The sequence below is a fragment of the Nicotiana sylvestris genome, chromosome 4, assembly GCF_000393655.2.
Source record: "Nicotiana sylvestris chromosome 4, ASM39365v2, whole genome shotgun sequence".
In the NCBI taxonomy this organism is placed as follows: Eukaryota; Viridiplantae; Streptophyta; class Magnoliopsida; order Solanales; family Solanaceae; genus Nicotiana; species Nicotiana sylvestris.
Window position 1 is genome coordinate 6271904 of NC_091060.1, and position 27435 is coordinate 6299338.

At 37.0% G+C, this 27435-nt stretch overlaps 1 protein-coding gene across 2 annotated transcripts; it reads left to right on the forward strand.

Moving 5' to 3' along the window:
- The first annotated feature begins 4421 nt into the window (after positions 1–4421).
- Positions 4422–27435, forward strand: LOC104214652 (E3 ubiquitin-protein ligase COP1-like). Of its 2 annotated transcripts, none has more exons than XM_070171743.1 (13): positions 4422–5001; positions 6715–6792; positions 7168–7323; positions 7927–8268; positions 8382–8539; positions 8636–8701; positions 23855–23933; positions 24378–24533; positions 24620–24718; positions 25442–25546; positions 25643–25822; positions 26214–26324; positions 26420–27435. In XM_070171743.1, exons 1-13 carry the CDS (start codon positions 4666–4668, stop codon positions 26585–26587), a joined length of 2034 nt encoding a protein of 677 aa, XP_070027844.1. In that variant the 5' UTR covers positions 4422–4665; the 3' UTR covers positions 26588–27435. The 2 variants fall into 2 exon arrangements, with proteins under 2 accessions (XP_070027844.1, XP_070027845.1); XM_070171744.1 differs by lacking the exon at positions 4422–5001 and adding an exon at positions 5016–5775.

The following is a 27435-nucleotide window of genomic DNA, read 5'->3' on the forward strand; positions in this document are numbered from 1 at the left end:
TATTCCGTGTGTATATATATATATATATATATATATATATATATCTTTTGGGCATGTTTTCTCGTGTATGTTATTCACATGATTCAACAGTTTATTGACAAATGTTATACATGATATACTTAATTCATGTTTATATCTTAGACACATGCTTATGGTTGTTCGACAGGTAAGACTCAGGCATTCGTCATGACCCATCGGTTTGGGTCGTAACAAAAGTGATATCATGAAAGACGAGCAGCAAATAAGGTAGAGATTTAGGCAACTTAATTGACCTACCGGACTCTAAAGAAGAAATTAAAAACTTCTGATTTCTAAGCGAAACTCACTGCTACTTTAACACAAGGGCCGACGTCCATCATTGAAAGTGGCATCTCTAGCAACCATAAAATGTGATTTATAGGTTACGAGTTCGAGTTCGAGTTACGAAAACAACCACTAATACTAATATTAGGATAGGTTGTTTATATCACACCTTTTTGCGAAATACCTTGTACACTAGGCTAGCCTGGGCTACCCTTTATAGAATGATCAAATATTTATGGGAAAATTATGCGACACTTCAAACATATATATAGTGTTTACCATGCGTAGCTATACTTTTAATAAATTTATCAATCGTGGTTATATTTGAATTTTATAGCAAATTCATAAAACAAGAGATCAATTGTTTTGAACTGAAACAAGAGATCAATAAGCTTTCGTAGCTCAGTTGGTCAGAGCGCCCGCTCAGTTCGACTCTCAATATACAAAAGGTATGTGTTATGCATCTGAATACAAGTGATACAGACTGGTAATAATTGAACGGTAACTATAAATAATAATTAGGCAAATTATAGTTACAAGGCTCCAATGACTAATGACTAGTGTTTATACGTAATAAAGAGATGATAAGGTCAATGAGTTGGAGAACGACTTGATCAAACATCACATGTTTTACATGTATGAGGATTTATAGTTTTAAGAATTAAAACTCTCGAAAAATAAAATTTAGGCGAGGCAGTTAAGCTGTTCAAGTTCTTAACAGCTTAAATATATATATATATATATATATATATATATATATATATATATATATATATATATTTTGTTTCAAAAAGAATGAACAAATTACTATTTAAAGAGTCAACAACAATTATAATAAATCTAGTGTAATTCTATAAATAGTATTTGGGAAGGGTAGTGTATACCCAGAGTTAATTACCCCTACCTTATAAAGATAGAGAGGTTGTCCGATAAATCCTCGGCTCAAAAAAAAGTGGAGATAAGATAAAGCAACCAAGTAGCAAACAATGATAACAACAATGTAATATGGTAACGAGCGCGAGTGACACAACATGTAATAATAACGAACCATGACTAAGATAATACAAAAATAGTCCTAGTACTAATGGTAAGGAGGAACATACTACCATCAGTCAACCTATAACCCTAATTCTTGACTCCACACCTTCTACCGTGGGTCATATTCTCGGTAAGCTGAAGCAATGACATGTCCTGCTTAATTGTCTCTCCCCAATATTTCTTAGGCCTACCCCTTCCTATCCTTAGACCCATCATAGACAACGACAAAGTCAAATAAGTTTTTTTTTATTATGTTTTTCGTAAATAACTTTTTAAAAATTTTAAATTGTTAATTAATTAACTATTGTGATTTATATTAGTTTCGTGAAAGAATGAATATAGAGAACTCAAGATTTAGCGTGAGGTCAATTCAGAGGTTTTTTTTTTTTTTTAAGCTATTTAGGTGATACCAATGAGCTTTGTATGCCACTAAAGACAAGGATCCGATAGTCAGAGGCGGATTCAGAATATAAATTTTATGAGTTCAATCTTTAAGATTTTTAGTACTAAACTCATTATATTCTTAAAGTTATGGGTTTATATTTATAATTTGTTGGGATTTTAGTGAACTTTTACATATAAATTTATACTTCATGTCAAAAGTTATAGGTTCAATTGAACCCATTGATATAGAGTTACATCCGCCCCGGCCGATAGTTGCATCCATTTTGCTTCCACTGGATCAAAACCAAAAAAATTAAAAAAGAATAAACATCAGTAAGACAGTATTCTCTTCCTTAGACATTGAGTTATATTCTTTTTGTCATACAATATGATAAGATCGATAAAATTCTTTAACTCTTAAAGATTTTGAGTTCGTGTTAAGAGAATTTAAGAAATTTTACTGGATTCTAATAGACTGAATTTGAGTTAATCGATTTACAACAATAACGATCCAGTGAAATTTGGGGAGGATAATGTGTAAGCAGACCTCACCCCTATCCCAAACGATATACATACTGTTTTCAAAATACCCTCAGCTAAAAAAAACGGGAAAAAAAAGACGAAAAAGCCAAATGTCCTGAATTTTCTTGAAATTAAGATTTTTATTTAATTTTTAAGACAAAATAAGTATTGAGAAATCCCTAAATAATAGTCCTAAAAAATGGCTATATGTGAAGTTCCCCTATTCTCTTTTTAATGCAATAACCACGATAATTCAGAATATAAACTATATGGGTTCAACTTTTAAGGGTTTAGCATTGAACCCATTATATTTTTAAAGTTATGAATTTGTATCTACTATTTTCACAATTTTAACAAATTTTTATACATAAATTTTTACTCTACATCAAAAGTTATGGGTTCAGTTGAACCCGTTATTAGCAGACATACATCCAAAGGCGGACCCATGTGTATGGGTGAGGGGTCACCGGACTCCATAAACTTCGGATAAAATCCTCTATATATATACGTACATATATATTTTGAAAATGGTTAATTTAAAGCAGTTGACACCCTGAACACTAAAAGTCTTTAGGGAATACTAGTTGAACAGAATAATGTACCTCCATCGCACATCTGTCCCTGGCCACGACATGTACACTAAGGTCTGCGTTTAAATCCTCATTTTATGGAAAGACCATAGAATGTGCAAAAAGAAAGACTTGGGACACCACTGATCATACGACGGAGAAACCAACAGCTCTGCCTTAGACCTCGTCATCTACCTAGGAGAAAATATTATACCATTTTGTTGTATATAATATTTGAATAAATTCTACTATTTGTCGGTCGTTTCACAATATCATGCACTAATAATATAAAAAATAAATTTACAATATTATTTTTAAAAAAGTAAGATACAAGGTAAAATTTTATATAAAAAGGCAGGGTACAAGATAAAATATAATTATTTAATAATAAGAAAGGACAAGATGAGAGTAAATTAAAAAAATAAAGAAATGATGCGACCACGCCAAATCGATCGTTCCATAAAGTGACATTTTTCTACACGACGGATTTAACGATACGATACAATAAAATTTAAGTAATTATCAAAATAAATATTGTATTTAAAGTCACAATACGATACAATACAACAAGTAACTACCATCCAAACAAGCTGTAAACTAACACATTATTGGATTTGTTTTACGGAATAAGCATTGTTTTCGTTCCATGTGAATATTATTTTCTTATTTTTCAGTTTCTAACAGGATAACATCTTATTATATTTAAAAATAATCTAATTTTAGATTTTATATATTTGATGACATCTTTTTATATTATAATCTTATTACTTGTTGGATGGCCGGACCATAAGGTCTATAGTACACAGCCTTAACAATTTTTTGCTGAAAAGTAGGGTAAGGTTGTGTACTATAGACCTTTGAAGCCCTGCCCTTTTTCGGACCCCGCACATAACGAAAGCTTAGTAGACCGAACGATTTTTTTTTTATTATCCTAAATCTCATAATATATGTAAAGACTATAAATTTTAGTTAAAAAAGAAATAAATATCAACAACTTGACTTCCATTGGATAGATCCGTTATGATTATCTCATACATGACGATTGAAACAAAAACGCACCAATAAATCCAAAAGCAAAAGCCTTCGGAACTAAGGTTCAAGAGTTAAAACGCGTTATTCAAAGAAAAATGGAAAAGAATAATAGTAGTTTCATAATATTTAATTACATAAAAGGGTAGCTGATATAACGGTAAAGTTGTCTCACAATCTATGAATTACTATAATAATTATTAATCTTTGTATTAGAGTACATTATCTATATCATACCATTTAGAATACGGCTCTTTCAGGAGCCGAGTCAGGCTTTCTAGAAGGTAGTAGTATAAGGGTCGGATGTAGTATTTTACGGTCGGGATCAATTGAATTCATAATTTTCGGTGTAAAATAAAAATTTATTAGATTATAAAAATAGTAAATATGAACCCATAAAGTTAAAAATATAATAATAAAAAAAACTTAAAAATTGAACCATAAAATTTAAATCTTATATTTGCGTCCCCTTCGTTACTACCCTTACAATAAAACGCTAACCATCTCTACTTTTCCTATTTCTTAATCTGTAAGAAACATAATAAAATAATAAGTTGCATCCAACTGAATTTTAAATTCTGAATATGTTAAAAAACTAATCTCTGCTACATATTACATGCACTCAGTTCATAACTATATTAGTATTGTGCACTCTGATTCTAAATTTTGAATCCGTTTTATGTGTAAAAGTTGCATTTCGCTTTAGCATTCATTAGTTTCAAATTCTTAATCTGCTCTGTATAGCAAAAATTTCATTCGATTCTGCACTCGTTTCAAAAATTTCATTCGACTGAGAGAGAGAGAGAGAGAGTTTGTAGTGATGGAAGAAGGTGAGAGTTCGGTGGGAGATTTCGTGTCTGCGATGAAATCGGAGAATTTAAGTTCCGGCGAATTAGCGCCAGGGGCGGCGGCGGTGAAATCGGAGCAATTGTTAGCTTTGCCACCTCCATTGCCGGCGACGGCGGAGAAGGAAGAGGACAAAGAGATGATGTGTCCAATTTGCATGCAAATTATGAATGACGTGTTCCTCACGGCGTGTGGACATAGCTTCTGCTACATGTGCATTGTCACTCATTTACAGAACAAAAGAGCTTGTCCCTGTTGTTCTGTTTACTTAACTGTTAAGCAGCTTTATCCTAATTTCCTCCTCAATAAGGTAATTTTTCATCTTTAATTCCCCTATTTATATTCATGCTTGTTTTAAGTTATTTTTTTAATTTTAAGTTCCATACACTGACTGTGTAAATACTAGCTATATAATCAGGTCACTCATTAGGTAATTACAGGTAAATCTCTTGACAAATATTAATCGTTAATTTGATAAAAAATGGTAGCTAATCTGCTATTATAAGTTAAAATTCAATGTGAAAAAATGTGTGCATTTTCAGTTTATACAACAACATCAACCCAGTATAATCCCAACAACCCAGTATAATCCCACTTAGTGGGGTCTGGGGATGGTAGTGTGTACGCAGACCTTACCTCTACCCTGGGGTAGAGAGGCTGTTTCCAAATAGATCCCCGGCATCCTTCCCTCCAAGAACTTCCCACCTTGGTCTTGGGGAGACTCGAACTCACAACCTCTTGGTTGGAAGTGGAGGTTGCTTACCATCAGAGCAACCCCTCTTGGAGGTTGCATTTTCAGTTTATATAACTGACAATTCACATAATCAGGTATTTACAAATAAACTTGACAAATATTAATTGGTAATTTGGTAATAATGGTAGCTAATATGCTATTATTGGTTAAAATCCATTGTACAAAAATGTGTCCGTTATCCGTGTATATAACTTCAATCATTTTTTTTATATTGTTAAATTGTTGCATTTGTTTGAAATATAGGAGGGAAGACAGGAAATATGTTGTGGAAGAGGTTTATTCATTCAGTTGACAATGATCAAATTCTTACTTCCGGTTCTACATTAGTTGGTACTTGGAAGAACTTCTTGGGGCCTTGCCCATTCTTTTCATTTTTTTTTTGTGTGAGTTGTTTCCTTTTAGTAATTGTGATTTGATCCTAGATTTGCATAAAGTTTTTTATGATTTTCACTTACACAAACATTGGTAATACTTGAAGTCTATTTAAGTTAAAGTCTCAGCTCAGCTGTCTCAATTCTAAACTAGTTGGGCAGGTTTTTTTGAGTTCTCTGAATTCATTTCTCTCAATTTCTCTTTATTCATTGGATTCGTTACTCCTAATTTAATTATCTTTACGGTAGCCATCAATTTACTGCAGAACTCTTCCTTTATTTGGTTTTTGGGATCTGTCATACTTTACGAGTTCAATCCAATATTTGAAAACCTATTATAAGTGATTGATAGAATGATATAAAACAAATATTAGTTTGTCGCTATGAAGAAATCCATAAGGAGCTGCTATGCTGGCTTCCGAAGGTAAGACTTCTATGAACAAGTAGTGCAGGAATTGATCACTGCACTTCAAAGCTGGGAATAGAGGTAACTGTTTCCTATCTTGTGAGCAAATGCTCTATATGGATCTTAAGCAAGCATTTATGGAGAAATTTGTTTTCAGAATTTACATTGAGATTCACTTGAATTGGTGAATAGTTTATGGAAGTCTTTCATATAAACTCTCGAAAGATGTAAGTTTCTTTCCCGTTAAATGCTTTCTCTCAAAACTCTGAATAGATCAATGTTTGAGATGATAGAGAACTTCATTGATTCTCCTTTATTGTATTTCAGTTCCATTGTTTCTTTTTTCTTCTCACGCTCGTTCCTTCTTTTTTTGTTCTTTCTCCGTTTCGTGCTCAACACTTCACTGCTTACTGATTTATTGATGATTAATTACATCGCTCAAAGGTTATCTATCTGTCGATCGAAGTTGTGTTTATGTGCTTTATTGTGCAGTTATTGATGAAGACCTCTGCTCTCCAAATAGCCAGAAGGGCCACGCCTTTGGAACAACTTTCTCAAGCAATACAGCAGGTCAGATATTATGTTCTGCGTTAGACGAGCTTTCTTGTTTCTTATAGTAAAGTGAACGGCTTAGCAGATTATTTGTTGTGATGATGATGAATTGCAGTTTCTGATGTTAGTGGAATTTGTAAGAAAAGGGTAGGGAGGGTAAAATATATCTCTTTCTCAAAAAAAGGGTAGAATATGTTTCAGCTACATCCTGTCTATTTGCAAGAGGAAAAGTCATCTGACAGGATATAGTTACTTGGACATGCTCACATCCATAACATGTGGGTACTTAGTTATTTTGTGTTGATAGTTTCTTTTGAGAGTCTTTATCTAGCATTTATCTTGCCTGGGTGAGCCATTTATCTCTTGGAGACTTCTCATTCTGATTCTTAACAGGGAAGCGAGGTGTCTGTTAAAGAGCTTGAAAGCCTCTTATCACTTCTTATGGACAAGAAAAGGAAAATGGAGCAAGAAGAAGCTGAATCAAGTCTCCGGATTATGCTTGAGTTTCTCCAGTTTTTGAGGAAGCGAAAGGTTGAAGAGCTTAATGAGGTTTGTCTTGAACTTATATCTATTAACTTGTAGAGTGGTTTTTAGTTTTGTAATTATTTATTCTGTCGTGGACAATTTGGTTCTTTCTTCTATTAATTTTAGATGCTTCATGCGGTTAGGACATGGGTTTATTTTGCTTTGTAGACTAAATGGAGAAAGGCATATTCAGACCTGCTTTTTCCCTTAGATGTGACATGAAAATTTAATGCGACATGAATTGTGAATTACTTCAAGAAGTTTGGGCAATGCTCCTATATCTCAATTGAAGTGTTCCTATTTCTTGGAATTTTGGGCACAGTTATCCAGGCTGGACTTGAATTTTGTTTTAATTAATTTGAATGGTCCGAGATAGAGATCCCACAATATTTTCTGGAAAAAAAACAATGGAAAAGTCTCGAAAGTAATGGAAAAGCCTCTCTTTCAGGAAAGTGGAAGAACTTTGAGACAACTCAAAATAGAGGGTAAAGCAATCAATTTGGAACCAAGGAAGAATACTTATAGTTTTAGCTGTATGTTTTCTCGGTTCCCACAGGCTTGATTTCATCTTTCTCCTGCTTATTAGGGTGCAAGCAGATTATTTACTATTTCCTGCATATTTCATAGGTTGAAAATGATCTCCAGTTCATTAAAGAAGATATAAGTACTGTGGAGAAACATAGAGTGGAATTGTATAGGGCAAGGCATAGATATGCAGCAAAGATGAGAATGCTAGTAAATTATTCTTCTGCGGTGACAGTTCCGCCTTCATTGATAGATAAGCAAGGTAGTGGCATTGTTTCTGGTTCCTCAATTTCACAGCAACAAGGATATGCTGCTTTAGACACTTCACAGAACAGGAAAGCAGATGCAAGAGCTCCAGAGAATGTTCACAGGACAGATTCCGACTCGCAGAATTCTGATCAATCTGGACTTGCGACAGCAAGAAAGAGACATATCTATGCACAGGTCAGTATTTTGTAAATTAGCTTATTGGAGGTTGTTGTAAATTTTGGGGTTGGCCTATGCTGGAAGAATATTTCGTTGTTTATATCCCCTCTTTAATACACATATTGCAACAGCTCGATGATATACAAGGTTATTATTTGCAAAAGCGGCGACACTGCACAAAACAGTCACATAGACAGGAAGAAAGGGTAGCAAACGTCATAAACAGAGAAGGTTATTGTGCAGAACTTGAGGATTTTCAATCTGTTCTATCTACCTTTACGCAATACAGGTCCGTGTTCTTCGGTCAATACATTTTGCATTGACTGCAAAGCCTCCTATATATTTGAGCTTAAAGTTTTTGTCTATGTTTTTTTTGTTCAAACAGTCGGTTGCGGGTTGTTGCTGAACTTAGGCCTGTCGATCTTTTCCACTCAGCTAATGTTGTCTCAAGGTAAAGAGCTTATTGCATGTAGAAAGATTCCATGAGCTAGAGGAGTTCTAATAAGTACTGAAGGCAAGAATGTAGCTCCCTCCAAGAGGCCAATTTTTAAAGTTATAAAATTTAAATGATGATCTATGTTGCTCGGACTCTCCGAAAATATGGCCGGATACGTGTCAGATCCTCCAAAAGTAGTGCATTTTTGAAGGATCCGACACGGATGCGCTACATTTTGTAGAGTTCACGCAACATAGATGATGATGCCAGTCTGTTGATGTGTTACCACTAGTCTACAGCTGTTAAAAATTAGTGCATCTTACATGTTTTATTTACTGTTGAGTCAAATAATTCAGTTCCTATTTTATAGGAATAGTATCAGCTTAGTTGTTCATTTGGATAAGATTCCTGTTGCGGAAGCCAAATGTATATAGTGTGAATGAGTCACAACTACTATACCAAAAATTATGACGGCCACCAAATAATAAATAAGACAATAAAGCAACAATAAAATGAACACCAGAATTTACGAGGTTCGGCCAATTTTGCCTACTTCCTCGGATACAACCAATATTTTATTCCACTCCAAAAATACAAGTGAAATAATACTAAAGAGAGAAGATACAAATGCCTTAAGAAGATAAGAAGGCAAATGAGAGGTATGTTTAAATCCTAAACATTAGGCCTCCTTTTATAAGGGAAAAATCCCAACAATTTTTCTCCCCAACCGATGTGGGAGTTTGACAACTTCAACAAATCTCCACCTTGGCAAAATTCCACATCTTCAATTTTCTCTTAATAACAAATTTTGGTTGTGTCTTCATCTTTAATCTTCAGTGTTCAACATTGTTGATCAAATCCAAACAATGTTGAAACTTGACCGCAGTCACCACTTTTGTCAGCATATCAGCAGGATTCTCTGCAGTATGAATTTTCTTCACCGTGACTCCAACTTCTTCTATGATTTCTCGTACGAAATGATACCGAACATCAATGTGATTCGTCCTTGCATGATAAACTTGGTTCTTCGCTAATTGAATAACACTTTGACTATAACAAAAAATTGTGATACCTTTTTGTTCAACACCAAGCTACTTTAGCAATCCTTGAAGCCAAATTGCTTCCTTCACAGCCTCTGTAATAGCCAAAGCAACTGTTGACTGCAAAGTAGACTTCCAACTAACTGGTGCCTTTGCAAAAGTAAACACATAACCAGTAGTTGATCTTCGTTTGCCCAGATCACCCGCAAAATCTGAGTCACAATATCCAACTACAAACTGATTGTCTTCCTGCTTAAAAACTAACCCAACATCTACAGTATTATGAATATACCGTAGAATCCACTTCACATCTTGCCATTGCTCCTTTCCGGGATTATGCATATATCGGCTAATAACTCCAACAGCTTGTGAAATGTCAGGTCTCGTACAGACCATTGCATACATCAAGCTACCAACAACATTTGTGTATGGTACCTTTGACATATACTCTCGTTCAGCTTCATCCTTTGGCGACATAGTAGTACTTAGCTTAAAATGGGGAGCAAGTGGAGTACTAACTGGCTTAGTCTTCTCATCTATGCCAAAACGTTGTAGTACTTTTTTCAAATATTCTTTCTGAGATAAACAGAGTTTCTTTGAACGTCTATCTCTTATTATCTTCATGCCAAGAATTTTCTTTGCCTCACCCAGATCCTTCATCTCGAACTCCTTCAGTTGAATCTTCAACTTATCAATTTCTTCTGAATTCTTGGAAGCTATCAACATATCATCAACATATAGGAGAAGATATATAAAGGAACCATCTTTAAGTTTGCGCAAATACACACAATGATTGTATTTGCTTCTCTTGTACCCTTGCTGCAACATAAACTTGTCAAATCGCTTGTACCATTGTCTAGAAGATTGTTTCAATCCGTACAACGATTTTTCAAGTTTGCACACTATATTTTCTTTTCCAGCAACTTTGAATCCTTCTGGCTGAGTCATGTAGATTTCCCTCCTCCAAGTTTCCATGTAAAAACGCAGTTTTTACATCCATCTGAACTAGTTCCAAATCCAACTGTGCTACCAAAGCCAACATAATTCTAATGGAGGAATGTTTTACAACTGGAGAAAACACTTCATTGTAATCAATTCCCTCCTTTTGAGCATATCCTTTGGCCACCAATCTTGCTTTGTAGCGAACATCTACTTGGTTAGGAAATCCTTCCTTCTTTGCAAATACCCATTTGCACCCAATTGCTTTCTTTCCCTTCGGGAGATTGGCCAATCTCCATGTATGATTCTGATGAAGGGACTGTATTTCATCATTCATGGCAATCCTCCACTTATCTTCTTCTGAACTTTGGACTGCGTCTTTATAAGTGGTAGGAACATCATCAGCTACAATTGAGGTTGCACAAGCAACCGTCTCTATGAGACGAACAGGTTTCGTTATTGTCCTTTTTGGCCTGCTGGTTGCTATTGATTCAAGTTGTTGTTGAGGTTCCTGAGTTGGAATCTCCTCTACTGGCTCTCCTTCCGGAGGATAATCTTCATTTGTTTCCTCCTCTGCTTCTTGTGTAGGAAAAATAAATTTTCCCTCAAACTTCACCTGCTTAGAAGCATCTTCATTTTGTTTGGTATCTTCTGTTACCTTATTTACCATAGCAGATTCATCAAAGGTAACATCCCTGCTGAATATTACTTTCTTTGTCATAGGACACCATAAGCGATATCCTTTGACTCCAGAAGTAATTCCCATAAAAATAGCCTTCTTTGCCCTTGGATCCAATTTTGACTCTGTCACATGATAATATGCAGTTGAGCCAAACACGTGCAAAGAGTCATAATCTACAGCAGGCTTTCCATACCATTTTTCAAATGGTGTCTTGCCATCAATAGCAGCAGATGGTAGACGATTAATGAGGTGGCATGCATATGTAATTGCCTCAGCCCAAAATTCTTTGCCCAAGCCAGCATTGGACAACATACACCGTACCTTCTCCAGCAAGGTCCGGTTCATACGTTCTGCCACTCCATTCTGTTGTGGTGTATGTCTAACAGTGAAGTGTCGGACGATGCCATCATTTTCACAGACCTTATTGAAATGATCATTTTTGTATTCACCTCCATTGTCTGTGCGAATACACTTGATCCTCCTGCCTGTTTGATTCTCCACCATCGTCTTCCATTTGAGAAAAATTCCCAGCACTTCATCTTTGTTTTTCATTGTATACACCCATACTCTTCGGGAAAAATCATCAACAAAGGTTACAAAATAGTGCTTCCCACCCAATGAAGGTGTTTTGGAAGGACCCCAAACATCAGAGTGTACATAATCCAAAATGCCTTTAGTATTATGGATCGCTGTACCAAATTTAACCCTTGTCTGTTTCCCTTTGACACAATGCTCACAAAACTCCAAGTTGCAAGTCTTTACTCCTTTTAACAATCCTTGATCTGATAGAGTTTTCAAGGATTTTCCTCCAGCATGTCCCAAGCGCATGTGTCATAGCTTGGTTGCTTCTGCCTCTTTGTCGTCACTGGATGTCACTGTCGCTGTCCCAATAACTGTACTGCCACGATAGCGGTACATATTATTATTCTTCCGATTAGCCTTCATTACCACTAGTGCACCAGAGCATACTCTCATCACTCCATTTTCTGCAATGATTTTGAACCCTTTTGATTCTAGGGCTCCCACAGAGATGAGATTCTTCTTCAAATCCGGTACATATCGAACATCTGTTAATGTTCTGATCATTCCATCATGGTTCCTTAATCGTATTGAACCAATGCCATATGAGGTAAGAGGGTTGTTATCCGCTGTGTGGATGACTCCATATTCTCCTTCTTGAAATTCCACAAACCAGTCCCTGTTGGGACACATATGATAGCTACAAGCCGAGTCCATCAACCATATGTCTGATGATGTTGATGACTCTGTTGTAACTAATGAGAAGTCTGAATCATCACAATCAGCTACATTTGAATCCATAATGGCCTTTCCATTGTTATGTTTGGCCTTATTCTTCAACTTCGGACAGTCTTTCTTCCAGTGCCCCTTTTCTCGACAAAAGACACATTCATCTTTGCTGGGTTTAGATCTTGACTTGAATCTTCCCTTCTTTGTCCTCATTTGATTTTGAGGACGACCCCTCACAACCAGTGCTTCTCCTTCTCCGCCCTTTTGTTTTTCTCCCTTTCTTTGTTCATAGCTGTACAAAGCCGAACAAACTTCTCTGAGAGAAATTTCGTCATTCCCATGGAGTAGAGTAGTTTCAAGGTGCTCGTACTCATCAGGAAGTGACCCCAATAACATCAAGGCCAAGTCACCATCATCAAAAGTTGCATCCATATTTTGCAAATCTGTGACCAACTTATTGAAACTGGTGATATGTTCGTTCATTGTGGTACCAGGAACATAGGTGAAGCGAAACAGTCTCTTCTTCATATACAATTTATTTTGACTGTTTTTCTTCAAAAATTTATACTCCAGTGTTTTCCATAATTTACTTGCAGAAGTTTCCTTTGTGTATGGATATTTCTGCTCTCTAGCAAGGTAGGATCGAATGGTACCGCAAGGGCTTTCTGGTCTTTTTTCTTCAATGGCAAGATCTAGCCCTTGTTGAAAAAGGACATCTAGAACCTCGCCTTGCCACATCCCAAAATGTCCTGATCCGTCAAAAATTTCTACCGCAAATTTCGCATTTGACACAATTCTTGTCATAAGCGAAGATGCCAATGATGACGTATTGTTGACACTTGATGTAGATTCTTCTTGTTTATTGTCTCCCATCTTTGACACAAATATTATTTAATAGCTGACGACACAAATCAAGATTATTTCCTTTCTGGTGTGGAAGATCAGACTAAGCTGCAACCACAGAGCATACTCAGACAGAACCTTGACTCAGTTACCAAGATAAATCTTTTCTGATGTGGAAGATCAGACTATGCTGCAACCACAGAGCATACTTAGACAGTACCTTGGCTCTGATACCAATTGTTGCGGAAGCCAAATGTATATAGTGTGAATAAGTCACAACTACTATACCAAAAATTATGACAGCCACCAAATAATAAATAAGACAATAAAGCAACAATAAAGGGAACACCAGAATTTACGAGGTTCGGCTAATTTTGCCTACTCCTCGGACACAACCAATATTTTATTTCACTCCAAAAATACAAGTGAAATAATACTAAAGAGAGAAGATACAAATGCCTTAAACAGATGAGAAGGCAAATGAGAGGTGTGTTTCAATCCTAAACATTAGGCCTTCTTTTATAGGGGAAAAATCCCCCCCAAACTTAACTCCCAACCAATGTGGGACTTTGGCATTTTGCCAAACTTCAACAAATCTCCACCTTGGCAAAATTCCACATTTTCAATTCTCTCTCAATAACAAATTTTGGTTGTGTCTTCATCTTCAATCTTCAGTGTTCAACAATGTTGATCAAATCCAAACAATGTTGAAACTTGACCGCAGTCACCACCTTTGTCAGCATATCAGCAGGATTCTCTGTAGTATGAATTTTCTTCACCGTGACTCCACCTTCTTCTATGATTTCTCGTACGAAATGATACCGAACATCAATGTGCTTCGTCCTTGCATGATAAACTTGGTTCTTCGCTAATTGAATAGCACTTTGACTATCACAAAAAATTGTGATACCTTTTTGTTCAACACCAAGCTCCTTTAGCAATCCTTGAAGCCAAATTGCCTCTTTCACAGCATCTGTAATAGCCATGTACTCTGCCTCTGTTGTAGACAAAGCAACTGTTGACTGCAAAGTAGACTTCCAACTAACTGGTGCCTTTGCAAAAGTAAACACATAACCAGTAGTTGATCTTCGTTTGTCCATATCACCCGCAAAATCTGAGTCACAATATCCAACTACAGACTGATTGTCTTCCTGCTCAAAAACTAACCCGACATCTACAGTATTATGAATATACCGTAGAATCCACTTCACAGCTTGCCAATGCTCCTTCCCTGGATTGTGCATATATCTGCTAATAACTCCAACAGCTTGTGAAATGTCAGGCCTTGTGCAAACCATTGCATACATCAAGCTACCAACAACATTTGCGTATGGTACCTTTGACATATACTCTCGTTCAGCTTCATCCATTGGCGACATAGTAGTACTTAGCTTAAAATGGGAAGCAAGTGGAGTACTAACTGGCTTAGTCTTGTCATCTATGCCAAAACGTTGAAGTACTCTCTTCAAATATGGCACATCAAGAAAAACTGTAGAGTGAAGATCTCAAAGGCAAATGTTACCACTGAAAATGAAGGAAACGAGCAACTCAAATGGGAGCAATGCTTCACCGTTGAAGTAGTTGAAGGGAGGAACGATGGTGCCGTACCAGCTCAAGTTCTTTACAACCACGATAGCTGCAGACAAGAGTGGATCATTGATTCTGGTTGCTCTCATCATGTAACCGGCAATGATTCACTACTTTCAGAGCTACGTCAACATAACGGAGAACGAGTTATTGTTACAGCTGATAACTCGGTATATCCAGTAGCTAAAGAAGGAGTTTTGAAGATTGACGTTGGAGATACACGGGCTATCAAGTTGAACGACATCTTTCATGTTCCAGGTTTGAAGAGAAATTTAGTTTCAGTCTCCCAAATTACCAATTCAGGAAAATATGTTTTGTTCGGTCCAAATGATGTAAATGTTCTTGATAACGTAAAGAATATAGCTGCTGATGTTATTCTTGCTGGTGAAAAGAAAGGTTCTTTATTTGTCACGACTGTAGGGGAAGCCTATGTGAAGAAGACAAGTCAAACAGATAGTCCAGCAATTTGGCATGCTCGACTGGGACGCTTAGGCTACCAATTGTTGCAGCAAATTTCTTCGAAGAAATTGGTGGATGGCATACCAGCTCTACAGAATATTCATGAAGATGTAGTTTGCCAAGGCTGTCAATATGGCAAATCACATCACCTTCCATTTCAGAGATCGTTGAATCGGAGATCCTCTATATTTGAGCTGGTTCATACCGACTTGATGGGACCAACAAAAACATCAAGTTATAGCAGTTTTCGCTACGCCATGGTGTTCGTAGATGATTTTTCAAGATATACATGGGTGAAGTTCTTGAAAGAGAAGAGCGAAGCTTTGTCAAAATTTACTGAGTTTAAAATTGCTGTGGAAAAGGAATTTGGGGTGAAGATTAAGTGTTTACGAAGTGACAACGGAGGCGAGTATATGTCAAATGATTTCTTCAAGTACTGTGATGACAACGGTATTTCAAGACAAATGACATGTCCAAGTACCCCTCAACAGAACGGTGTCTCGGAAAGGAAATTAGCTCATCTTGTTTCCATGAGCCTTTCCTGGCTGCACGATAAGAATCTCCCTTGAGAGCTTTGGGCTGAAGCAATTCAATGTGCATGCCATGTAATAAATCGTTTGCCTCCATGGCCAGGTAAAGAAAAATCTCCTTTTGAGACTCTATATGATGAAAAGCCAAATGTAAATTACTTTCGGGTATTTGGTTCAATTTGTTATGTTCATATACCAAAATCTTGTTGAAGTTTGGCAAAATGCCAAAGTCCCACATTGGTTGGGAGTTAAGTTTGGGGGGATTTTTCCCCTATAAAAGAAGGCCTAATGTTTAGGATTGAAACACACCTCTCATTTGCCTTCTCATCTGTTTAAGGCATTTGTATCTTCTCTCTTTAGTATTATTTCACTTGTATTTTGGAGTGGAATAAAATATTGGTTGTGTCCGAGGAGTAGGCAAAATTAGCCGAATCTCGTAAATTCTGGTGTTTCCTTTATTGTTGTTTTATTGTCTTATTTATTATTTGGTGGCTGTCATAATTTTTGGTATAGTAGTTGTGACTTATTCACACTATATACATTTGGCTTCCGCAACAATTGGTATCAGAGCCAAGGTACTGTCTAAGTATGCTCTGTGGTTGCAGCATAGTCTGATCTTCCACATCAGAAAAGATTTATCTTGGTAACTGAGTCAAGGTTCTGTCTGAGTATGCTCTGTGGTTGCAGCTTAGTCTGATCTTCCACACCAGAAAGGAAATAATCTTGATTTGTGTCGTCAGCTATTAAATAATATTTGTGTCAAAGATGGGAGACAATAAACAAGAAGAATCTACATCAAGTGTCAACAATACGTCATCATTGGCATCTTCGCTTATGACAAGAATTGTGTCAAATGCGAAATTTGCGGTCGAAATATTTGACGGGTCCGGACATTTTGGGATGTGGCAAGGCGAGGTTCTAGATGTCCTTTTTCAACAAGGGCTAGATCTGGCCATTGAAGAAAAGAAACCAGATGTTATTGGAGAAGAAGATTGGAAGATTCTCAACCGTGTTGCTTGCGGTACCATTCGATCCTACCTTGCTAGAGAGCAGAAATATCCATACACAAAGGAAACTTCTGCAAGTAAATTATGGAAAGCACTGGAGGATAAATTTTTGAAGAAAAACAGTCAAAATAAATTGTACATGAAGAAGAGACTGTTTCACTTCACCTATGTTCCTGGTACCACGATGAATGAACATATCACCAGTTTCAATAAGTTGGTCACAGATTTGCAAAATATGGATACAACTTATGATGATGGTGACTTGGCCTTAATGTTGTTGGCGTCACTTCCTGATGAGTACGAGCACCTTGAAACTACTCTACTCCATGGAAATGACGAAGTTTCTCTCAGAGAAGTTTGTTCGGCTTTGTACAGCTATGAACAAAGAAAGCGAGAAAAACAGAAGGGCGGAGAAGGAGAAGCACTATTTGTGAGGGGTCGTCCTCAAAATCAAACGAGGACAAAGAAGGGAAGATCCAAGTCAAGATCCAGACCCAGCAAAGATGAATGTGCCTTTTGTCGAGAAAAAGGGCACTGGAAGAAAGACTGTCCGAAGTTGAAGAATAAGGCCAAATATAATAATGGAAAGGCCATTATGGATTCAAATGTAGCTGATTGTGATGATTCAGACTTCTCATTAGTTACAACAGAGTCATCAACATCATCAGACATATGGTTGATGGACTCGGCTTGTAGCTATCATATGTGTCCCAACAGGGACTGGTTCGTGGATTTTCAAGAAGGAGAATATGGAATTATTCACACAGCGGATAACAGCCCTCTTACCTCATATGGGATTGGTTCAATACGATTAAGGAACCACGATGGAATGATCAGAACATTAACAGATGTTCGATATGTACCAGATTTGAAGAAGAATCTCATCTCTGTGGGAGCCCTTGAATCAAAAGGGTTCAAAATCATTGCAGAAAATGGAGTGATGAGAGTATGCTCCGGTGCACTAGTGGTAATGAAGGCTAATCGGAAGAATAATAATATGTACCGCTATCGTGGCAGTACAGTTATTGGGACAGCGACAGTGACATCCAGTGACGACAAAGAGGCAGAAGCAACCAAGCTATGGCACATGCGCTTGGGACATGCTGGAGGAAAATCCTTGAAAACTCTATCAGATCAAGGATTGTTAAAAGGAGTAAAGGCTTGCAACTTGGAGTTTTGTGAGCATTGTGTTAAAGGGAAACAGACAAGGGTTAAATTTGGTACAGCGATCCATAATACTAAAGGCATTTTGGATTATGTACACTCTGATGTTTGGGGTCCTTCCAAAACACCTTCATTGGGTGGGAAGCACTATTTTGTAACCTTTGTTGATGATTTTTCCCGAAGAGTATGGGTGTATACAATGAAGAGCAAAGATGAAGTGTTGGGAATTTTTCTCAAATGGAAGACGATGGTGGAGAATCAGACAGGCAGGAGGATCAAGTGTATTCGCACAGACAATGGAGGTGAATACAAAAATGATCATTTCAATAAGGTCTGTGAAAATGATGGCATCGTCCGACACTTCACTGTTAGACATACACCACAACAGAATGGAGTGGCAGAACGTATGAACCGGACCTTGCTGGAGAAGGTACGGTGTATGTTGTCCAATGCTGGCTTGGGCAAAGAATTTTGGGCTGAGGCAATTACATATGCATGCCACCTCATTAATCGTCTACCATCTGCTGCTATTGATGGCAAGACACCATTTGAAAAATGGTACGGAAAACCTGCTGTAGATTATAACTCTTTGCACGTGTTTGGCTCAACTGCATATTATCATGTGACGGAGTCAAAATTGGATCCAAGGGCAAAGAAGGCTATTTTTATGGGAATTACTTCTGGAGTCAAAGGATATCGCTTATGGTGTCCTATGACAAAGAAAGTAATATTCAGCAGAGATGTTACCTTTGATGAATCTGCTATGGTAAATAAGGTAACAGAAGACACCAAACAAAATAAAGGTGCTTCTAAGCAGGTGGAGTTTGAGGGAAAATTTATTTTTCCTACACAAGAAGCAGAGGAGGAAACAAATGAAGATTACCCTCTGGAAGGAGAGCCAGTAGAGGAGATTCCAACTCAGGAACCTCAACAACAACTTGAATCAATAGCAACCAGCAGGCCAAAAAGAACAATAACGAAACCTGTTCGTCTCATAGAGACGGTTGCTTGTGCAACCTCAATTGTAGCTGATGATGTTCCTACCACTTATAAAGATGTTGTCCAAAGTTCAGAAGAAGATAAGTGGAGGATTGCCATGAATGATGAAATACAGTCCCTTCATCAGAATCATACATGGAGATTGGCCAATCTCCCGAAGGGAAAGAAAGCAATTGGGTGCAAATGGGTATTTGCAAAGAAGGAAGGATTTCCTAACCAAGTAGATGTTCGCTACAAAGCAAGATTGGTGGCCAAAGGATATGCTCAAAAGGAGGGAATTGATTACAATGAAGTGTTTTCTCCAGTTGTAAAACATTCCTCCATTAGAATTATGTTGGCTTTGGTAGCACAATTGGATTTGGAACTAGTTCAGATGGATGTAAAAACTGCGTTTTTACATGGAAACTTGGAGGAGGAAATCTACATGACTCAGCCAGAAGGATTCAAAGTTGCTGGAAAAGAAAATATGGTGTGCAAACTTGAAAAATCGTTGTACGGTTTGAAACAATCTTCTAGACAATGGTACAAACGATTTGACAAGTTTATGTTGCAGCAAGGGTACAAGAGAAGCAAATACGATCATTGTGTGTATTTGCGCAGGCTTAAAGATGGTTCCTTTATATATCTTCTCCTATATGTTGATGATATGTTGATAGCTTCCAAGAATTCGGAAGAAATTGATAAGTTGAAGATTCAACTGAAGAAGGAGTTCGAGATGAAGGATTTGGGTGAGGCAAAGAAAATTCTTGGCATGGAGATAATTAGAGATAGACGTTCAAAGAAACTCTGTTTATCTCAAAAGGAATATTTGAAGAGAGTACTTCAACGTTTTGGCATAGATGACAAGACTAAGCCAGTTAGTACTCCACTTGCTTCCCATTTTAAGCTAAGTACTATTATGTCGCCAATGGATGAAGCTGAACGAGAGTATATGTCAAAGGTACCATACGCAAATGCTGTTGGTAGCTTGATGTATGCAATGGTTTGCACAAGGCCTGACATTTCACAAGCTGTTGGAATTATTAGCAGATATATGCACAATCCAGGGAAGGAGCATTGGCAAGCTGTGAAGTGGATTCTACGGTATATTCATAATACTGTAGATGTCGGGTTAGTTTTTGAGCAGGAATACAATCAGTCTGTAGTTGGATATTGTGACTCAGATTTTGCGGGTGATCTGGACAAATGAAGATCAACTACTGGTTATGTGTTTACTTTTGCAAAAGCACCAGTTAGTTGGAAGTCTACTTTGCAGTCAACAGTTGCTTTGTCTACAACAGAGGCAGAGTACATGGCTATTACAGAGGCTGTGAAGGAGGCAATTTGGCTTCAAGGATTGCTAAAGGAGCTTGGTGTTGAACAAAAAGGTATCACAATTTTTTGTGATAGTCAAAGTGCTATTCAATTAGCGAAGAACCAAGTTTATCATGCAAGGACGAAGCATATTGATGTTTCGGTATCATTTCGTACGAGAAATCATAGAAGAAGGAGGAGTCACAGTGAAGAAAATTCATACTACGGAGAATCCTGCTGATATGCTAACTAAGGTGGTGACTGCGATCAAGTTTCAACATTGTTTGGATTTGATCAACATTGTTGAACACTGAAGATTGAAGATGAAGACACAACCAAAATTTGTTATTGAGAGAGAATTGAAAATGTGGAATTTTGCCAAGGTGGAGATTTGTTGAAGTTTGGCAAAATGCCAAAGTCCCACATTGGTTGGGAGTTAAGTTTGGGGGGATTTTTCCCCTATAAAAGAAGGCCTAATGTTTAGGATTGAAACACACCTCTCATTTGCCTTCTCATCTGTTTAAGGCATTTGTATCTTCTCTCTTTAGTATTATTTCACTTGTATTTTGGAGTGGAATAAAATATTGGTTGTGTCCGAGGAGTAGGCAAAATTAGCCGAACCTCGTAAATTCTGGTGTTTCCTTTATTGTTGTTTTATTGTCTTATTTATTATTTGGTGGCTGTCATAATTTTTGGTATAGTAGTTGTGACTTATTCACACTATATACATTTGGCTTCCGCAACAAATCTAACCGAACTAAACTTGACCCGAAAGCAAAAAGGTGTGTCTTTGTTGGCTATGATTCATATAGAAAAGGATGGAGGTGTATGGATCCTCGAACAAAAAGGTTTGTCACTTCCAGAGATGTTGTGTTTGATGAAGTATCATCATACTATTCTGCCGAGAAAACAAGCAATCAAGAAACCATTCTTGATGGTGATCAAGAACATTTGCAGGTGATTCCAGAGGGTAACCCGCAGGCTTCGAACAATGATGAAATCTCAACTTCAAATACCTCAATTTCAGATGGTGGTGAACAGCAAACTCCTAGGAGATCAACAAGGGAGAAACAACAGCCAAGTTACCTGAAATACTATGAGGTACAACTGAATAACTGCTCAATTACTTCATGCTTTTTTATAGGAGGATTGGATGAAGAACCAGCAAGCTTTGAAGAAGCCAAAGGTCATCCAAAGTGGGAAGCAGCTATGCAAGAAGAAATTGATGCTTTGAACAAAAACCAGACATGGGAGTTGGTGACGAAGCCAGAGAATTGCGAGCTGATCACTTGCAAATGGGTTTACCGATTGAAGAAAAACTCAGATGGGGTCGTTGATAAGTACAAAGCTCGGCTTGTTGCACGTGGTTTTTCTCAAAGTTATGGACTAGATTATGAGGAGACTTTCAGCCCAGTTGCAAAAATGGTAACAATAAGAACCATTTTCTCTGTTGCAGCATCTAAGAATTGGAAGTTGTGGCAACTTGATGTAAAGAACGTTTTTTTTACGGAGAATTGGATCGTGATGTTTTTATGGAACAGCCTAAAGGTTATGTCTCTACGCAATATCCTCATCATGTTTGCCGGTTAAAGAAGGCATTGTATGGTCTTAAACAAGCACCACGTGCTTGGTATGGTAAAGTTGCTCAATACTTTATCTTCTGTGGCTTTAAAGTTTCTGATGCAGATTCTAGTTTATTTATTAAAATAGAATCAAATATGCACTTGATGGTCTTATCATATGTGGATGACATGATCGTTACTGGAAATAATGAAGCTGAGATTTCTAAGTTGAAAAGTGAACTCTCTGTTCGATTTGAGATGAAGAATTTGGGAGAAGTTAGCTGTTTTCTTGGTCTTGAAATTGAAAAAACAGATCAAGGATATTTTGTTTCTCAAAAGGCATATGCAAGAAAGTTGCTGCAGCGTTTTGGCATGGGGGAGTCGAAAGAGAAAGCTACTCCAATGGAGCCACATCTCAAATTGATGAAAGATGAAGGAACACTGTTAAAAGATGCTAAAAGTTTTCAGCAGCTTGTTGGTAGTTTAATTTATTTAACTATCACAAGACCTGAGATTGCTTATTCTGTTGGAATTGTATCTCAGTTCATGCAATGTCCAAGAAGTTCACACCTAGATGCAGCAAAAAGAATTCTTCGTTATGTGAAGGGCTCACTTGACCATGGTCTGATGTATAGAAGACATGAAGAATTCGTATTAAGTGGCTTTACCGACGCGGACTGGGCTGGAGATGTGAATGATAGACATTCAACTTCGGGATATTGTTTCAGCACCGGGTCAGCCATGGTATCTTGGTGCAGTAAAAAGCAATCAGTGGTGGCATTATCTAGCACCGAAGCTGAGTATGTCGCAGCAACTATGGCTGCGCAAGAATGTATGTGGTTGAAAAGATTAATAGGAGAGATGTTGCACAAAGTTGATTATGCTGTTCAACTTAGATGTGATAATGAAAGTGCTATCAAGCTTGCGTCGAATCCCATTTTCCATGGTCGGACGAAGCATATTGAGGTTCGTCATCACTACATTCGAGAAAAAGTGCTAGATCAAGAAGTTGTTTTGAAAGGAATTTCTACAAATGAGCAAGTCGCAGATATATTTACAAAGGCTTTGGTAAAGCCTAAGTTTGAATATTTTAGAGCTGCTCTTGGAGTTATTGATCGTAAGTTTGCACTAAGGGAGAGTGTTAAAAATTAGTGCATCTTACATGTTTTATTTACTGTTTTACTTATGTTTACTGAGTCAAATAATTCAGTTCCTATTTTATAGGAATAGTATCAGCTTAGTTGTTAATTTGGATAAGATTACTTGCTAGTTGTTAGAGTCTTTTTAGGAGTTGAACGTTAGTGGTTCAGTCTTATTTATATGCTTTGCGTATCTTGCTGTAAATCAGAGTTCCAGTGAAAGCAATAACATTCTTCAGTGTTTTATTTCTCCTACAATCTCTTTGACTGCAATTTCTTCTTTCCTCTGTTATTTTTTTGTTTTAACAGCTTGCTGAATTTTCTTTGTTTGGCTTTTGGCGATATCACCATATGATTGACTTAGTGGAGTTTGAGAGATTTTCATCATCCGATCACTCCTGATCCCAAAAATGGGTCAGAAAGGTCATTATCATTGTTAGAAATATAATGGTAATTCTACTCTGTTTTTCATTAATCTGGACTCATCCTAGCAGTCCCCATGCCTGCGGTAGCAAGATGTTGAATCTTCTCCTCTGGGAGGTCTTATTTTGGTAACTAGTGAATGGACTCTACTATCTCTTCAATCTCTCTCTCTCTCTCTCTCTCTCTCTCTCTCTCTCTCTCTCTCTCTCTCTCTCTCTGGGTTCTTAACACCTGCAATTGCCTCATTTTTCAGTATTGAATTTGATCGAGATGATGAATTTTTTGCTACAGCTGGCGTGTCGAGAAGAATCAAGGTCTTTGACTTTTCATCAGTAAGTATACTTTTCGTGATCTTAATAAATCCTCCCATTGTTAATGGAAATTTCCAGCTGGTAGTTTTTCTTTTTGAATCTGCTGTGGCTGATTTACTACTTCACATTTGGTAGATTATTTTCCCGTTTTATTCGACAATGTTGGAATATTCTCAAGTGCTGTCAAGTAAAGCTGGATTATAGCTTCATGTCCCTTTCCCACATTGGGTTTTTTTTTATTAAAACGTTGGTTTAATGAGATGTTTAAATAAACCTTCTCAAAAAATAGTAAGATGTTTAAATAGAATAGTGTCATCCTGATAAAAGTCGTATGATGGTGCTCTTTCTGTTGAAATTACCTCAACAGTTTGAGATGATTTAAATACTTAATATTCTAAGAGCATTTTCTTGTACTTCTATTTCTCTACTATGTATAAATCGAATATGATATGTTCTCATTTTCAGGTGGTAAATGAACCAGCTGATGCACAACGTCCTGTTGTTGAAATGTCTTCACGATCCAAACTTAGTTGTCTGAGCTGGAACAAGTACGCAAAGAACCACATTGCGAGCAGTGACTATGAAGGCATAGTAACCATTTGGGATGTGAGCAGTCGCCAGGTAGTATCTGTTTTCAGGAGTTTTATCTTTGATCATGGGGCATGTTTCAAATCTCTAATAACATTATTATATATTTTCTTGCTCAGAGTGTGATGGAGTATGAGGAGCATGAAAAACGAGCATGGAGTGTTGATTTCTCTCATACTGATCCTTCTATGCTTGTGTCTGGCAGTGATGATTGCAAGGTAAAAAGAACTTCATCATTTCTCTTTTTGCTTTTCATGGTCTTCTCTACAGTAGCGAACGTACAGTTGACGAAATTGACAAATAGAGCAGATAGGGGAGTATGTCATTCAGCTTTATGGATATCAAATTCCTGGAAGTTGCTAATAGATTAGTTTGCAAACGGTTGTCTTAATTATGCAAACCTTTTTGAGCTACAAACATCATTTTGTTACTCCTTATGCAGTTGGGTTTACCATCAACAAATCAGAAGAGTGAGATGCAGCAGGCAACAAGGCCCATAATTCGTCTTATTTTCGATTTTTCATTCCTTTGAATTCTTTTTCGTATTTTAGGAATTTGCTAAAGTTCTGGTTCAGATGTAGGAATAAAAGTTTGAGAGATTCTTTCAGTTCCTCCTATTGGATTGATAACAACTATATTCACTTTCAAGTTTGAGAGGTAGTTCCGCAGATTGGGTTGATAATAACAATCCTCATTGATGGTTAACTTTTCTGGTCTGATTAGTCCCAGAGTCTAAAAATATATATTTGCAAAATCATATGCTGGTTATGCATGAACTAGTAAGTGTGAGGCCGCTTCTGTATGTTATGTGAATCACGCCCCATGTATGGTTCAACAACAGAGAGCAAAATGTACTCACTAACTGCAACAAAAAAAAACATGATTAAAAGGATTTCAAATGTGTGAAATATCATAGCAAGCTAACTCTAATTGCTCAACAGGTCAAAGTTTGGTGCACGAAGCAGGAGGCAAGTGTTATTAGCATTGACATGAAAGCAAACATTTGCTCTGTGAAGTACAATCCTCAATCCAGCTTTTATATAGCTGTAAGTCACACTTCCTCTTGATTCAATGCATCAAATTATGCTAAATCTCGTACATTGTTGAACTTTTACACCAGGGCATGATCTTGTTTCTTGCAGGTGGGTTCTGCTGATAATCATATCCATTATTATGACTTGAGAAATATTAAGCAGCCGCTGCATATTTTCTGTGGACACCATAAATCTGTTTCATATGTGAAATTTTTATCCAACAATGAGCTGGCGTCTGCATCAACGGATGGTACATTGCGTTTGTGGGATGTCAAGGAGAACATTCCAGTAAGTTATGACACAGATTCGTTGCTTTTGTTTCACTATGTGTTCCTCAATGTGAATACTTGAGATGTTAATAACATATTCCACTGTTTAAAATTAATTCCTGAAAACCAAGCAAACTAGAAAAAATCAATTGAAAACCAATCACCAATCAGGGATTGAAAATAAAATTAGAAGAGGGAGGGAGGGAGCATATTTTGCTAAATTTCGGTGTTTTTTCCTGTGCATGCAGCTTGGGTGTAAATAAGTTGTTATTTTTTCCAAAAAGAATAGCTACTTCTACAAGGGCTTTATGCTGGTCCATGCATATACTTTAATTAATTTTGTTTGTAAATCCACAGAATTATCTAACTTTGACTTGGCCATTTCTTTGTTATGTTTTTTCTCCTTTCAGCTGCGAAATTATAGAGGACATACAAACGAGAAGAACTTTGTGGGTCTTGCAGTAAACAGTGAATACATTGCCTGTGGCAGTGAAACAAATGAAGTGTTTGTCTATCACAAGGTATTTCTAATACTACAGTAGAAAACAGGGTTATTTCTAGTAAATAACAAGATTCATATCATTCCCTTTGATCATATGTTGGATTTTGTGCACAGGCGATTTCTAAGCCAGCAGCATCGCACAAATTTGATTCTGACCAGAATGATCCAGATGAGGACATGGGATCACATTTCATTAGTTCTGTTTGTTGGAAGCGCGAGAGCCCAACCATTTTAACAGCAAATAGTCAAGGGATCGTACAAGTGCTTGTTCTTACTGCTTGATGAGTAAAAGTAGAACGATAAAAAGATAAAAGCACGACTAAGGAGCTTCTTATGAAGGAATAGAGGTACCATGCCCCTGCACCAATTCTCCATTGTACGTGTGTGACCGGATTATTAGGGTAATTAATGAAGATTGTTTTTTATCTTTGTTGCTCCTTAAAACCAATTTGACTGATGGGGATGGGGATGTAGCTCCAAAGGGTGTCTGATTATACGGTACTTAATGTACTTAAGTTGCAGCAAACATCATGTTTATGGTTCAAGTGCAGCAGTTCAGAGAAAAAGATTGTTTCTTCAAACTTCATTGGAAAGTCTAAAAACATAAAATCTTCTTGTGGGATGAAGGTTTTTCTGTTCAATTTCCATGCCTTGGCAGTCTGCTTTCAACAACAAAAACCCAGTAAAATCCACAATATAAGGTCTGAGAAGGGTAGCGTGTACACAGACCTTATCCCTACCCCGATAGGGCAGCAAGGTTGTTTCCAATATAGACCCTCGCTAGTCCTCTTTTTACCAACAAAATTGTACTGTTGTAACTTTGGAGGGGAGGTAGTATTCATTTTTCATGGACATGTTGGGGATACCAAATTTTGTAAACGTGGAACATTAGTCACACAAGACCAACCCTCTAAATGAAGGAGGGATTATTTTGTTGCGCCTTCTATAAGAGGAAGAGCATAGACAGTTCCTATTTAGAATGAATTCACTTTTATCAATTCCTATTCAGATAAATATTGGAGAGATTGTGCACTAAATATTTGTATGTTTAGTGCCAATCTTGGTTCCTCTTGCCTTTTATCTTGGCTTAGATTGTGCCATTTTGTTAATGCCAATCTTGGTTCCTCTTG

What these genes read in the sequence shown, in the direction of transcription:
- LOC104214652 (XM_070171743.1), top strand. Translation starts at nt 4,666, where the DNA reads ATGGAAGAAGGTGAGAGTTCGGTGGGAGATTTCGTGTCTGCGATGAAA. An exon ending in TCTACCTTTACGCAATACAG is followed by an intron (nt 8,540 to 8,635) that starts GTCCGTGTTCTT and finishes TTGTTCAAACAG; the next exon opens with TCGGTTGCGGGTTGTTGCTG. An exon ending in TCAGCTAATGTTGTCTCAAG is followed by an intron (nt 8,702 to 23,854) that starts GTAAAGAGCTTA and finishes CTCATTTTTCAG; the next exon opens with TATTGAATTTGATCGAGATG.